At 40.1% G+C, this 16,693-nt stretch overlaps 1 protein-coding gene across 3 annotated transcripts in view; it reads left to right on the top strand.

Moving 5' to 3' along the window:
• The first annotated feature begins 8,206 nt into the window (after positions 1-8,206).
• Positions 8,207-16,693, top strand: part of VSTM2A (V-set and transmembrane domain containing 2A) — a 28,951-nt gene continuing 20,464 nt past the window's right edge. For 2 of the 3 annotated variants that reach the window (XM_048312806.1, XM_048312818.1), the window contains exons 1-4: positions 8,208-8,750; positions 11,031-11,197; positions 12,095-12,145; positions 15,508-15,844. In XM_048312806.1, the coding sequence (XP_048168763.1) occupies positions 8,672-8,750; positions 11,031-11,197; positions 12,095-12,145; positions 15,508-15,844 (634 nt within the window). In that variant the 5' untranslated portion in view covers positions 8,208-8,671. Of the gene's footprint in view, positions 8,751-11,030; positions 11,198-12,094; positions 12,146-15,507; positions 15,845-16,693 lie in introns of all 3 variants that reach the window. The other variant, XM_048312826.1, reaches the window with a different exon arrangement.

The raw sequence follows: 16,693 nt of genomic DNA on the forward strand, positions 1-16,693 counted from the left end.
GTCTACTAAACCATGTCCCCAGGTAGGTTTAAACATTCAAAATTACAGGCTTTTTGTCATTTTAAATATCATTTTGAATGTTAAAGAAAGTGAATATCTAATTAATGATTATTGAAAAAGACACTTCTCTCTAGGCTGTGGACTGCTGTTCCATGGATCTTAGTACAATGGATTTACTGTACCAGGGTGGATATTATGGGGCAAATTATGTCACCCATACTCATACTTCATACCAAGGATGTAACCTGCTTTACTGAGTGTGGATGCATGAAAAAACAGTGGAACACATTCTTACTGATTCACTGGATAACGAAGACTTATAAATATATATATAAAATGAGGTAAAAATCAGATTGTTTCTAAGGTGAGTATGTCAAATACGGGACAGTTTCTTTCTGCCAAAGCTCAGATGAATATTAGTCTTCAATGGGTTTCTGCTTACCAGCTACCTTGGAACGAAGAACTTTCCCATTTTGCAGTGAGCTTCCAGTCCCTCTCGGCTTCTCGGTCCTGCATCGTGAAGGACCTCCCAGTTATCAAATTTACTTGAAAACTGTTGTCTCATAGGCAGGCAAATGCAGTAAAATAATATCCAAAGGCAAATGCTGACAGACTTCCTTTTTGCCTCTCCAGAAAATTCCTTTCACAGGCTGAAACTGCTATGGTAGCTGTTTCACTGAACCATATAAAAATTAAAACAAAATAAATCTTTGTAGTTAAAATGATGAAAGTGAACTATTTGCTGAGAAAAAAAAATGAGTAATTTTGTATGCAAATAGCTGAAGCTTTGCCAGTGTTTTTCACCATCTTCTCTCTGAAGTTTTTCAGTGTGTTGACAAAGCATTATAGTAGGCATTTAGCATAGTCGTTGGCTTACCTCAAAGGGATATGCAATATCCATTGTTGACACAAACAGCCTGTTTTATTTTGAAATTTTTATATTTGCTCTCATCAGCAGCATAATGAAAGATTACAGTTTTATTAAATCAGAGCTCTCTCCCTTTTCAAGCTAAATGTACTTCACTGCATTGGTTTATGAAGTATGCTTTTGTTTCTTTGTTGTTTTTTAAATTTTTTTTAAATGCACAAAGGTATTTGGCGAATAGCTAAAAGGGATTGAATTCTTTAGCTGAAAAGTTTTGTACTTGCCTCATGTTTCCGATAAATAATCACAAATAGTTATCTTGTCCTAGCTGATAACAGACAGATAATGATCAAATGGTACTTTCCACAGACTGTCTTGTTTAGGAGTTGCACCGACTCTCTCAGTTTCCAGTGCCCCAGCTTGCTAGGAAAAGTTGCAGTCATCTGTTCCTATCCTCAGCGATCTCCTTCCTTAAAGAACTGTCCACAAGAGGGCTAGGCATAGCATAGATTAAAAACACAAAACAAAATTCCTTAAAAATTTAATGAAGACTGCAGTGTCATAATTTAATTTTGATATGGACTGGGATTTTTCTGAATGCAACAGTTATAGTAGGCAGAAATTCATAAGACTGTAATATGGCTAAATTTGTACAACTTGTGGATGTTCATAAAGCTTAACTGACAATTGAAAATTACAACATTGCAAAGGTGATCACAGAGCAGCATTTTTCATAAAGACTTATTTGAATAAGATTTTGCTTCAAAACCAATCAGATAACAGATACTATGAAACAACAGAAGAAGTATTTTCAAGTGCTAAATAAGGAACTTGTCTTGCAAGAAAACAGTTTTTCCCCGAGGCTACTCTCTACGTTCATGATTCATTGTAAACCTTCAAAATTGGAAGAAAAAAACCCACCAAACAAAAATAACACACTAAAAAACCACCAGTGTAACACCTATTCTGCTTTCTTTGCTGCTATTTCAGTGTGCAGTTATAGCCAACATGCCTATGCCAGTGAAGACAGGGGGAAAAATAGCAATTAACAAAGTGAAAAATATAAATTCACCAGGAAGTATCCCTTTGTTACACCTTTAACAAAATTAAATATTCTGTTTGAGCCCTATGAGAACACTTTTTCTTTCATCAAACTGACAGGTCTTTAGGAATCAAGCAAATTTTGGAGCCAACTCTATACACAAAAGAAAATATAATTCTGTAGTGGACAGAGTGTTGCTTGCTTTAGCACTGTTCAAAGAAGGGAATGAAGTTTTCTATCTGACGAGGCTGATAGCTGTCTCCAGCCCTCCCCATATTTTTGAACATAGTGAGCACACCCCTCACCAACAGCACTCTAAATAACATGGACAAAACAGCCTAGTTACTGTCCTGCTCTCCAGTGTGCCTTTCTTCCAAGAAATACACCTAACTTCTAATTTGTTTGGGACCAACACCGTCAGGGATACCAAGAGATAAAAAAGGGAGAAATCAAACTGAAATTTCAGTGAAGGTTGAACTCAGAGAAATTGCAGTCAATATGCATAATTCGGACAGTATAAAATCCTACCATAGCATTTCTACATCTAATTTTTTTGTTTGATTTTCTAAAAAGCTCTGCTCATATGATTCTAAGCAACTTAGGAACTCCAGGTTTTAAAAACTTAAGTCAGAATGAATGTATCATATGGCAAAGATCCTTCTACATTTTTCTGGGTATGAACCAACTGGGTTAAAAAAAAAGGATTGAAAAAACCAAGCAGGGTCATAAGAAGAGTAATACAGCATCAAGGTTTTCTGCATAGAAACCTTAGTTTCATATGTTTTCCATAAACTCAGGGTACAGATTGTGCTTAAAACAGCTTTTTTTTTTTTTTGCTTTTCTCTAATAAAAGCCAAAAAAAAACCCAAGAAAAAAGCATTTGGATTGATGCCTAAATTCTCATTTTAAGGTTCTGCGAGCTTTCCTCCCAGCTACCTAATGGTAGAGAGAGACAATGGTAAAGAGAGAGCTATAAAATATTCTACTACACGTAAAAAGCTGTACTGAAAGACCACTTTTAAAGTTTCAAATCAAGTACTCAAGAGACAACAAAGCAAGAATTAAACTGCCTTCCTTCATATGCAAAATCATGTAGTCTTTAAATATACCATGACACAGGGGTTTTTTCTAGATCCTCCCCCTACCTCATTATGGGTATGTGAACAATGGGATTAAAGTAATCAGAAGGTCTTCAACATTTTGCTTATTTTTATTTTTCAGTGTGTGTCCCTAGGCCTCACCCATGCACACCACTCAAACACTGAGCTGAAGACAGAATTATTCATTTCCTTCTGGGCTTCCCTATGGTGATCATCATGCAAAGCTCTGAGAGCTTCCTGAAGGTTAATTTGTCTAACAAAACCTCTCTGAAGTGACAAGGTAATATATTCCACTTTACAGACAGGCAGCAGAGACACATAGACAACAGTCAGTGCTGAGCTACCCAGGGTCCAGATTGTGGGATTTTGTCACATTTTATAATAATCTGCATCTTCAATCACAACATCCATTCACTTTAATTGCAGCTGCGACTGCTCTGTTCTTCATCTGCACCATCAGGGTCCTGAGGTGGGCTTTAAGAAATGAGAAGCACACTGTTATTGACCCTATGTGAAACATCTGATGTAAGGGACTGTGGAAAGTCACTTGGGAACTCTGATGGTCAGAGACAGATTCTGCTTCTAGAAAGAACTTAACTGCCCTGAGAGGAAGGCATCCATTCTCTTCCAGTGCATGTAAAGCATAAATACCACATACAACAGCATCCTTTACTTTCCCAGCCGAAGCAAGAATCCATTCTTAGACTAGCAGAACTTTGTCTATTGAGTGAAGTATGGTTCTGGGTTAAAAATACGAGGGGTTCACCTGAAGTAGATCATAATTGCCTGGGAATGAAAGGAATGCATTAAGATAATGGACAAACTTCATTATGACATTTTCCAACTTTCAACCCTTTCATTGATGCCTCATCCTGTTGTAGGATCTTTCTTTTCTCTTGCTTTTCTCCTGTTTCTCCAGATACTAATTGCATGGGGGGTTATGCAGCTAGTCCCTTTGCATATCTGTTCTCTCTGTGAAAATGTCATATATGTGCTAAGTCAGCACAGGGCTCTGAGGAATTTAGGCACAATGAATGAGCACAGACTTCTAAAGGATGCGAGCTGCTATTGAGCATATGCAACCCATATTTATTCACATCTTTGAATATGGCCAAATGTGCAGGAATTTTCACAAGAGTGAAATTTCCAAACACAAATGATACCTCTATAAAATATGATGTTTCTCATCTGAACAGGAAGAGTGTAACAGTATTCCAAATAAAAAATCTTAGAAGTAAAGGAGAACTTATTTCTAACCTTTATTATAATCCTCTCCTCTTCCACTGCTGGTTTCATAGATAGTTGATATACATTTGAATAAGAGCAGAAAACCCAAAGGCGACCACCACCACTTGAAAACCTGAAAGACAGAGCTAGCATAGAAACATTACAGTCCAAATGTATAGTTTCACAAAGTATGGTTCTATGAACTATGAGTATGGCTTGTGCTTATGCAGAGCAGTAATCAGAACAAGCAATCTTATGGAGGTAACAAAAAGCATCACTTGACAAGTATTCTTCAGACTGGCAAGTGTCTCAAATGTTACTAGTTTTGAAGGATTCTACATTTATTCGCTGTCATGAATAAGGTTATGATGTTGCTTTCATTGTGAAATAGCTGTCAATTGCATTAAAATTTCGGGGACCCCACAGTGACATCATATACAGATGAGAGAAATTCTTGTCCCAAAGTACTTAAGACATAAAAATTTGTTTAGATTTTCTCTCTTTAAAGATCACAAATTCTCTGAGCATAGACAAGGCTCTCATTGGTTTGGGTACTCATAAGTCTATGTGTATGCTGTCTCCTTAAACTGAATAGATATGCAATTGTGTAAGAAGTCCCTGATACTCTCAGGTTTGAAAGTCAACCCTGCACAAGTTCTTTTCCAAATTATTACCGAAATAATTACTATTGAGTTATGCTGCTTCTTCTGATATATAATGACATACTATTGAAAAGAGACAACAGTGACATGCTGGAAAAGGCTCATATGAGCACTTGGGTTAAAAAAACCAAAGAACGATCCTCAGTGAAGAGAATCAAACTCCATTTCAACTTTTATAAATCACAGATTTCATCAAAAAATACAAAATTTCCCTTGAAATGGTAAAGAAATCTTTGAAATAATGATGGAAAAGAAAAGCTGAAAATATCAAACATTCAAAATAACATTAAAAAGTATAAAAAAGTAATTTTTTGATTTAATTTTTAATTTAGTTTGTTGGATAGCAACACAGTCATGGTCTCAACCATCAGCTGATCCATTTCCTGCAGGGCAAGGTAGCCCATACTAGTCCATGTCTTTAAGCACTCCAACCTTATTGCTGATTAGCAGAACAATAACTTTCATTTCTAACCTTTATTGAGCTTGGCATTACAACCTCCATAATCCTTTTTTTGCTTAATAGTTAGAACAGATACATGGATCTGGGACCTGTAAGAGTGGGCAGAGTGATAAACATGCAGAGCCATTCATGATTTTGAAGGAGCTTTTGAACTGGAACATGTACTGAACTAGTAATAAGATACAGAGAGATCCACATAATTCAGCTCCAAGATATCATAAATGGGTCTTCCATTATTACATTTCATTGGCATGTTTGAAAAGTCATTCCCCTGTGCATGGACGTTTTCTTTCTGACCTGAGAGGATGTCCAGTGATGTCTCATCTGTTAGAATAATTGAGAGGGAGGAAAAAGGCATCAGGAAGATCACATGGTCCATATAATTCGTGTCATAAAGCATAACTGATACTTCTCACTTAAATTAGACTACATGAAAACTCTTTTAAGAGCACAAAAGGCAGAAATTTCACACAAGGTAACCAGACACATTCAGTGCCCAGATTCATACAGCATGGTTGATTGTGGAGAAGTCACACCCACCAGAGTGAAATTTAACATTGATAACACAAGGTGGATAATTTCTGCTTTCCGTTTGAAGTATTTCACAGAATCATATGGCTTGTTGCAGCACATGAATAAAATAAAAACAATAAACATGTAACCAAGTGTTAGGATTCTTTCCATTAAATAAATTTCCTGATACATACTCTGTTCTGATATTTTAATTACCATATATATTTTTTTGTATGTCCCTGGGACAGTAATTTAAGATTTCATTAGTTCCATTGACTACAAGGTATTTGGGAGAATTATTCTTGCTTCTAAATTACAAATTGAAAAAATTAAATTTACTTATCAAATGTCTCAAATTGGAATAGGCAAATAAAAGAGAAAAAAAGTGATCTATTTCTGTTTTCTGCTTTCCTTCTAAACCAGGTGATACTGCTTAGATTCTTTTTCCTCATGTCTAATTTACATTTAACTTGGCTGCTGATAAAATGTCTCTAATTTATAATTTCAACTGATTACTGATGACGTACATGGGTTTGAAGTGAATCCTATAATCAGCCTTCATTTTCAGGAGTGACTTAGGATTTTGGCTACCCATCTGAAAAGGAACTGATTTCTTTTATAGAAATTATTGAAACATTCACCATCTGAACCTGTAAAGACCTCTACAGTGTGTGTGTAATCATTGAATCACCAACAAACCTTGGCTATTTCAGATAATTTATGTCTACCACCTTAAAAGACTGGTGCTTTTCTTTTGTTTAACAGCCTTTCTTTGGTTTTGAGTATATCCATCATGACCTCCTTTAAGTAATTAAAACTCTGTGCTAATAGGAAATCTTTCAAGTAACACAAATGTTTTCCCATTTGGGGGATCATTTTAATAATTTAAATTATATTTGATTTATTGTATTAATTTTTCACTCAGAATTTTTGCTAAGCTTAAGTTATGACATGACTGGAATAGGCTATTGCCATGGAGAAATGGCTCCTTCTTTTCATAAATAAAAATGGGAACTCATGCAATTATGAAAAAAAAAAAAAAAAGGAAGCTAAAATGGTAGAAAAAAAGATTGTTCTCCAGTCAGATATCATCAGTTCTGTGAAAGAGATCTCTGCAGCTATGTCAGATGTCTTGTATGCATGCAATAATTTGGCTAATGCAGTGAGTAAGGTGAAAGTTGCATCTTGTACCATTGTGCAACTGCTGCACTCCCATTGCCAAGAATGACAGAACCTGTCCTGTTCCAGAAAAAACGTACTGCCTGTGCAGATAAAATCCTCTTAATTTGCTACTGGCTTGTTGCTTTTTTTAGTTTGTGATTAGCAGTTAAGTTCAGCTGTTTGGCAGGCTGAGTGACTATCAGGTGCTCTTTTCAATTTGTATTTAGTCTTTGTCTCAGCCTTCAGAAGGTATTTGGTGACTGCTTAGTGCAACAAGCACTTTCTAGATGGCTTCCTACTACAAGCAGCAGGGCGATTTCAGCCAGAGAACTTCTCTCAGTGCAGATGTGTTTCAGGGTATTTTGAATACCTAACACTGTCAAGATTAGTCTCTTATCTGAACATTCTTAATATACATAGGCAGAAAACAGGGAACAAGGAAGGAAGCATTCACTGCAGGAGGAAGCATTCTTTAATATACTATAAACAGCTTCTCTGGTGTGCATACATACATATATTAATGTGAGTAATCCGTAAGGTATGAAAATCCATTTTTATCTAGCTAAATATTTTTCTGTAGAAACGTGCATAATGTAACCTAAGCACACTCTAAGTATCATCCTCTTTATCTGTCTTTGATGACAAAATGAAGTAATTTTAATGTAAGATGCTAGAAGCATAGTTATTTGGAGCAGGCAATAGCAACTGCGACAGGATTACTGATTACTGAGTAACTATTTTCCCCTCAGACCCTGTAAGAGGGAAAGAAAAAGGAGAAAACAGAAACAGCTTAACTCACCAAAAATCAAACCACTGCATTGCCCTCTTAGCCACTGAGTGTTTTGGGATGTAAGATTGAAGATTACATCAGTACAATAAAAGCTCCCTGCTCTGTCATAAGCTGTACGCTATTCAAAAAAAAAAAAAAAAAAAAGCCAAAAAATCCCCAAAATACCCAAAGAAACAAAAAACCCCCCCAAAAACAGAAAAGCACACCAAAAAACCTGCAGATTTACCCCAGCATCAGAACCAGTAGAAGTTAGAACAGGTAGAGGGTGTAGAGTATGGGGAGGGAGAGGGAAGGGTTAAAGGCATTATCGCAGCCATTAGAAGGAAAAGTTGAAGCAATACAAGCACAGTAGACTTCTCTTCTTCCCCCCCTCCCTCCCTCCTTTTCTTTCCCCTACTCCTCTCTTCCCAAGCTGGATCAGTGAGTAGGGAGGGCAGTCATCACGCCATCCTAAGCAGCAAGAGCTGACGTTGGACGAAGCTGCCAGGTAGCTGAAAAAAGGCACAGAAGGCAGCTGATACCCACTTTTCAACGGTTTGTGTTTTTTTTAGTCTGTATCTGGACTTCAAGCAACACAGCGCCTGAGACAGCTCATCTGAACCACACTGTATTGCAATACTCGCTCTTCTCAAAGAAAAAGACTCCACTGAGCAGCAGAATGCTGCCAGTGTCGCAGCTAGGGCTACAATACAGAGCCTTTTTGTAACATTGCAAATTTCTTTCTGTTCATATATTTGAAATACATACATACACTTATATCTCAGTTCTTTCTCTTTTGAGGGCACCTTTGGCTTTTTTTTTTTTTTTTTTTTTTTTTTTTTTTTACCCTGATGTGACTTCTTCATCTTGGAATGATGGGGATCTTTCTAGCTTATATTGGATTCATTTTCTTTTCAGTTATGTATATTCAACAAGGACTTTCTACCCAAGGTAAGATCACTTATTGTCAAATACGAGTGTGTGGTTTGCTATGCTAAAACAGACTGAGTACAGAATTGGGGTGGGGAGGGGGGGAAGGAAAGGAAGAAAGGGGAAAAGAAGGAAAACAACCAAAATGTGTAAGAGATGAGGACACCGAGCATCAGGTTTACACTTGGTTTGTACAGACAAAATTGTCTGTAAATAGGAAAAGAAGTGAGAAGTTTCCCCAAAGTAGAAATATAACAGGCTTGCTTTACTTGAATGCAAAGAGGGGAATAACAGGCACCTTGCAGAAGAGTGAAGGGGTGCTGGGGAATGGACATGCATGTGTTTGGGTTGTGCATGTTGTTATACAGGCATGTTTGCATACAATAAGCACCTACCCGTGCATGCATAATTATTGCATTCAGACCAAGTACCGGCTGGCTAAACCTACTGCTTCTCTTAAAATATCGCAGTCTCCTTCCGTGCTGCGTTCCCCTTCCTCTCATTATCCTGCAGTCTTCAGTCAGACCTTCATTCCTATTTCGTGACTATGTGCATTTCTACCACTCTCCCTCCACCAAAAAAAAAAAAAAAAGGGGAGAAAAAACCAAAATCGACTTCTTTGAATACCTCCCCCCACCCCCGTCGCCCTCCTCCCTCCCTCTCCGCCGAAAGGCGCGCCTTGCATTTCAAGCAGCCCCGGCGCTGCAGGAGCCGGTTGTTTGGGACCCCGAGGCTGCGGCGCCGCCGTCAGCACCACGGACAGATCGCGCCGGGCCACCCCCGCGCCCGCTGCCCCATCCTGGTCCTGCGCCGGCTGCCCCCTCCCACCGCCCCCTGCCCGCTGCTCCCTGCTCGCCCTCCCCTTCCCGCAGCTCCCCGCGGCTTTGCGCTTGACGGTGCCACCGGGGGGAATGCCGGCAGTATTCCCCTCCGTGTCCCCACGCCGCTCACGCGTACTGACCAGGGGGGCAGAGGTGGAACAAACCGAGAAAAAAACCAAACCAAACCAAAACAAACTTACTAGCCCCGAACACACACAAAAATGCACGGTCCTTTTGCCAGTTTAACTCGGTGACTAGCAATCGCTGGCTGGTGGGGGTGGGGGTCAGAAAAAGGGGCACCGTGGAATATAAAGCTAGCAGCTTCGAAAGTATTTGTTGCCAGGCACAAATGTAAGGGGAAAGAGAAGTAACACTGCTTACCAAATTATCCCAACAATTCCAGGCTGGCTAGGAAGACTGGATAAAGAGAGGGGGAGAGGGGAGGAGACAATGAGCAATATTTCTTTCGCATCACATTTCCTTCACATAATAATATGCTCTAGTCAATCTCTAACAATTCATAACAGAAAGCAACATTGCAGAGTCTTTCCAAATTTTCCTCTTCTTGAAACATGGCATTTATTTGATTGTTTGTCTGCAGTCCCCCTCACTTGACTATCATGATTCATTACGTTGTACAATTTTCAAGTAAGTTATAAGAAAGGATGAGAAGGAAGTAAAGCCTGAGACTTAAAGAATTACTGATGTCTTGGACTATGCCTATCAGCATTAGCTTTTACACTTTTTTAGAAGTGGTAAACTGAAATGGGTAGATCCTGTTTGTTGAAGGACTGAGATACAAACATGAAGGTTGGTTCTAGAAAGTGTCTGCTGGGACTGAGAAACAGAAGGTGAATTGATTTTTGGTCTGATTATGCAAGCAGAGGTTCTGAGAATCTGAGTAAGGAACTCAGGTAAAGCCTTTGAAAAGGACATTTGACAAGTGATTGTAACACTCACTCAGAAGAGTACCCAGAGGTGCCTGTGCCAACAGCTGCTTCGGCTGGCTGTGCAACGTTTAACAATTTACAGGTCTACAGCTCAGCCCTACATAATACAATAAATCAGTCCGATTTTTTTCCTCTCCTAAATTGGTCTTGTACAAAATCCCTCAGTGAGTCTGGTGAAATACTGCATTCTGCCCAAGGGTATTCGGACCTAATTATGTGAAACTTCACTAGCTCATGGGAGCAAGCAGGGGGATCTATAGCATTTCCCATGAGCAGAACTGAGAGTGTAAAGAGGGTGGATTTGTGCATAAGGGAGGAAAAACATACCTGGGTGTGAGAATACCCAGGGGAGATAATGTGTGGGAAACTCGGGGGGAAAAAAAATTGAAAAGAGGGGGAATAAGAAAAGAAAACAGAATTCAAAAAGGGGGTGGGGGAGAGGAAAGAATAAAAAAGGCAACACAAGAAGCAGACCATAAACGATCAGTAGGTAGCAGGAGATCCCACTATGTTATGCATTTGTTTTACAGCAAAATTCACAGAGTTTCCCCGAAATGTCACGGCCACTGAAGGGCAGAACGTGGAGATGTCTTGTGCTTTCCAAAGTGGCTCTACTTCGGTGTACCTTGAGATCCAGTGGTGGTTTCTGCGGGCGGCTGAGGACCAAGAGGCTGGAGCTGAGGTGACAGGCACTCAGGTACTGATCCTCTGCCATGGGGTCCTAAAACCATCTGGAGAATGTTACAGAAAGGATGGAGAGGAAAGGAGAGAAGGAGAGAAGGGGAGACCAGAGGAAAGGAGCTGAGAGAGGTTCTGTACCTCCCTAGGAACTTAATTTTGACTATGAAATAACAGAACAGGGACCTGCAGAGGAAAATGCCCATCTCAGGGGTTGGTGCCTTTGATGCTGTCACTTCCATGATGCAGCTAGGGTTGTTCATAAAACCACACAGGTTTTCCAAAGTCTATTCCTCCCCACACTTTTCTTTTTTATTATTATTATTTTTCCCTATTTCATTTTCCCTTGGAAAGCAGCTGTTCAAAGATTGCTCCTTGTGGGAATTTTGTATTTCCCAAGAGGCAAGATCCTACACGTGCCTCCCAATTTCCAGCTAGCTCCGTCGAGTTGGCAGTCCTAACTCCGTACGCAGCTGCCACAGGAGGGCACACGCTTGGAGGGGGCGGGGGAGGCAGGGGGGAACCAATGCCCCTAGAGAAGTAAAAAACCAAAATCAGTCAACAGCGTGATTTCATCCTTCTGAGCGGGACAGGAGGGGCCACTCACACTGCCATCCGGGGACGCTCCTTCCTGTGGCCGCAGTCACGTCGTCACCGGGCTCGGCATTCAGCCGCTCCGAAGAGACGCCCAAGCAAGGCGGGAGGGTGGTGGGTCCGCTGGTCCGTGCCCCTCGGGCGCCCGTGCCGGCTGTCCCCGGCTGTCCCCGGCTGTCCCCGGCTGTTCCCTGGCTGTCCCCGGCGCGGCCCGCAGGTGGCAGGCGCGGCGCGCCGCTCCACGGGCTCGGCGGCGGGGCGGGAGGGGGCGCGGAGTGGGGCGCGGGGCCAGAGACCCACGGCGGCGCTCCTTTCCCTGCAGGTGGAGCTCCTGCCCGAGCGGGACCTGGACAGCGACGGCACGAAGATCAGCGTAAGTGTCGCCGCAGGGCGCGGGCAGCCCCCGCCGGCCTGGGGTTCCTTCCCCCGTCAGGGCCCACCCAGCCTCGGATCGCCGAGTCCGTCCTGCCCCTCATCCTCTCCCCACCCGCACGACAGACTGCGGGAAGCTGGCATCCCGCAGCTCAGTGGTTGGACTCGAGGATCTTAGAGGTCTTTTCCAACCTAAATAGTTGATTCTATAAATCTGTTACTACTTCTTTGACGCCCCTGGCAGAGGGAGTCAGGACAGCCTTGCCCCATGCAGCCCCCCACACCCCTGGACATGGAGGCATCTACCGGCGTGGCCGAGGCAAAGACCATTGGCACACCCTGTTTGCACCCTGTGAAGAATTCAGTCTGCACCCATCCTTGTATTTCGTGTTTTCATTTACTCTGGGTAACTGCTGAGTCTACCTTAGCACTCCAAAGTTGGTTTTAAGGTTGAATTTTGTCCATGAAGCTGCACTTTCCTTTAGCGGTGTGTGCAACTGCTTAAATGGGTGTTGTCTCAGGTCCATACCCCCAGGCAGAAAAAAAGCTCAGAAAGGCTTTGGACAAAACCTCCCCATTGGGAGTAATCTCAAATCCTGGCCGCTGAGACTCTGTTTTACAAAAGGGAGATTCTGACACCGGAGTTACCAATCTGCTGCTTGGAGATTAAACCAGGATCTTATCTCAACAGAATTATAAGCAGCATTGCTCCATTCCCCCTCCAGTTGTTCCCTGCAGGGAAAGGATGCCTTCCACAGCAGCCCCATGTCCTGAGTCAGGGACAGCCAGAAGGCTGCTTCTGACCTCAGAAAGCTCAGACCCTCCTCCCTCAGCATCCCAAGAAATGTCTGGTGGTGGGATGATGGTGTGGTGCTCACTGCAGTGGAAAGACACAGATACTTAGCAGATACTGCAGCATGAATATTCCCTTTGAGCCCAGAGGGGTTTTCCCTTTGCCTGGCACAATTGCTTTGGAAGTGATTTTTAGCTGCAGACAAGGCTTTAAGTAGCAGCAAAGCTTAAAACCAGCAACAAATAAAGGGGAATGATTTCTGACAAATCCTTTACTCTGCTGCTTTTTGATGCCTACAAATAACAAACCAAGTAATTGCATCAGGTCAAAGTGCAGCTAAGTATAGCTGAAGGGCATTTATAAATGAGAACTCGTATACGCTGTGTTCAATACAATACATATTCTGGCCATATTTATGTTTTCTGTGATACTTCTCACCATCGACTAGAAACTATTTGTGTCATGGACCATATCTTCAGTTGCATTTGTAGACTATCTTACAAATGAGGCTCACATGTGGCCCTTGGATACTATTCCACCAGACATAGGGCTAGCAGATAATTCATTCCTTATCAATACTGGCTCCTTTGGAATCCCTGTAGTAATTCATAAGAACTGAGACACAATATAGGTTGTAAAGCTTGTCTCATCTTTGAAGTAACAAATCTCTTTCATTATGTATAATAATAATAATTGATGATGGGGTATTTATAGTGTTCCTGTAAGCTTGCATAAAACACTTATTTTATATTTGTAATTTAAAAAGTCAACATTATATAGATGTCTAAATCTACTTTTTACAAACGTAGCCTTTTTTTTTTAAAGCATACACAGCTCCATTAGTACTACTGTAAATTACCATCATGAAGAGAAAACGTTTAAGAGCATTTAGGAAATATATTCAAAAATGCTAAATGTGTGCTGAAATACACTGTTTCTATCTGTTCTAAATGATAAACCAGCACAAACAGAAAACATGCATCTGTGCTGACTGCAACAATTTCTAAATTTCAAATGCAAAAGTCAAAACAAATTCTGTTTTTCATCAGGGCTCTGCAACACTGTTAACTTTGTGGCTTTTGCATAGGAGCAAATGCAGGCACAATATGACCTATGAATCCTCTTTCTGTTCATATGAATCTTCTTTAATCCTTTTGCTGAACATGAATTGTTCAGTAGAGATATATTATTATTATTAAATTTGATTTAAATAACTATGCAGCACTTTTTGTGCAATTAATATTGCATACATTATGCCTGTAAGTATGTAATCCATACTTTCAACTCAGTTTGCCAAGTATAAATTCAGAGCTGGGTACAGCACAACAGGCTATTAAGTCCATCCAGTATCTTAAAGCAATGACATATTCACAAGTATTGCTCTTCAATTTATCAAGAAGGCAGAATAGGTGCCTTGCCAACACCGGTGACTACAGCAGGCCAAGCTATCAGAAGTAATATGTCGTACAATCCCCACTAACGTGTCTAGCTTCAATCTAACAGTTCTCTATTTTTGTGATCCACCATGTATTCATCATCTTGATGTCTCCTTATTGGCTGTCATTGATGACACAAAAGCAACCTTTGCATCCATGTTTATGTAACTTTGGAAGTTAACCAGGTTCAGAAGTTCTTCAAAGCTGAAGATTTATATCCCACTGAATACCTTTTAACTGGCTTCCTGTGAGGCAACAGATATTAATTCAGAGAGAGAGTAATAGAAAATTAATTAAATATAAATTCTCTAAAGTGATGAACATACAGAAAGGAATCTATGTTAACTTTTCCCAATGCATCTTAATACCTATCACACATTTCTGAATGTATAATTTACTCATGTGTATTTTAATTATCTAAAATAAAAATATATTATGTTGCCCTCAGACATTAAAAATAATTAAAAATAAATCAGGAGCCTTATTTTAGCTGACAGCTCTTAAAACGATTCTGAATATGTGCTTCTAATAAGTACACAGATAAACAAGACAAAACAAACAACCTGACACAAGACGTCTTGTTACCATTAACACAAAAAGATACCAAGAGTTTAGACACACTTGAAGGAGACAAACTGAATGTAAAATATACAGTTTCAATGTAGTGAATAGTACAAGTTAATCTAATAAATAGTTATTAACATAGTTTAAATCTTGGCAAACATTTCCAGCAAAATTGTTAATGCACTAGTTCAGAAACTGAATTATTCAGTAAAGCCCACTAACTGGAAAGGTTTAACCAATAAAGTGCACAGATACTAGGTTTACATAAGAAAGCTCATTAAGAATGTTCATGATCTTAAGCAATTAATTGGAATGCGCATGGTAGTTTGGTTTTTTTGTCTGAGGCTAATTAGATTTCAGAGCAAACCATCTAAGCAGATTTGGAAACAAGACGTCAGGCATCCTCATAGATACAATTAGCCATATTCATCCTTGATGTAACTTCCCTGCAGTAAGCACAATCACACCATTGAGTAATTGGGTTCTATGTCCATAGAGTTTTCCCAAAGGAAGAAGAATTCATGACAACGTTCTTTCCTTTGTTCTTTTTTTTCCCTGGAAAATTTGCAGACAGTGAAAGTACAAGGGAATGATATCTCCCACAAGCTGCAGATTTCAAAAGTGAGGAAAAAGGATGAAGGCTTGTATGAGTGCAGGGTGACCGATGCCAACTATGGAGACCTTCAGGAATACAAGGCCCAGGCATTTCTCAAAGTGAATGCTAACAGCCACTCTCGGCGAATGCAAGCCTTTGAGGCATCCCCAATGTGGTTGCAAGACATGAAACCTCGTAAAAACATCTCAGCAGCTGTCCCAAGTAGCATCCACAATTCTGCCAATCAGCGTGTGCGTACCACCTCCAGCCCCGAAGCAGCAGCCAAAATCCCCAAACAAAGTCCACAATCAGGTATGGTAAAGCATTTTGAGCTTTCATTTGATTGCTTACCAGCATGTAAAAGGAGGCTAAATCAACAAGGTAACCAGGAATTGTGACTAGGAAGAGTGTGGTGCTCATTTATTCCTCCTTCTCTCTGGTTCTCTTCTTCGTGCTATCTCTTTACTTCCTAAAATCTGAAGAATAAATTTTTGAGCAGAAGAAGCAAAAATCCTTTAACTTCTGTATGTGGATTTTATCTCTGCTGGTTTTACCCACCTAAGGCTAGCTCTCAAATCAAAGCTTAGCTTTCCCTGTAGTGTGTGTGAAGAGACAGGGGCATGTCAGTGAATGACTCATCCATTTTAAGATGTCTGTGCATGATAAATTAAATAAAACATCATCCAGATGTGATCCTTCCCAAGTTATTTTACACCAGTCACCTAACTCATATCTTCAACATTTGTTAAAATTAATCTACTTTTACTGTCAATTCTATTTTCATAAGGACCTTGACTTCTAAATCTTAGCAGACCTTAGACACACCAGATAGTTTCTTTGTTGTGTAGGCTTTAGAAAGACCATGGGTGTGTCAGAGAATGTGTGTTTATCATCTTCAGGTGCTTGATCATTGGCTTTGAATCAAGGGTTAAAATGGCAATGTCTCCATTGTCTGTCATGTAGAAATTAAAATTCTATACATTTTATTGGGGGGATTTTTTTCAGCACTGTATATATAACCTATAATCAATATCAGTCTTCATCTTCTACATTGATACTGTAAAATTCACAGTTATGGAAAGGTACACAAATATACAGGAGGTGCAGTTCTATATGATGGCAAAAGAGGATGGACAGGATAAAAATTTGAGATGTTGTAAA

This window comes from Corvus hawaiiensis, chromosome 1 (genome assembly GCF_020740725.1).
Source record: "Corvus hawaiiensis isolate bCorHaw1 chromosome 1, bCorHaw1.pri.cur, whole genome shotgun sequence".
NCBI classification, from domain to species: Eukaryota; Metazoa; Chordata; class Aves; order Passeriformes; family Corvidae; genus Corvus; species Corvus hawaiiensis.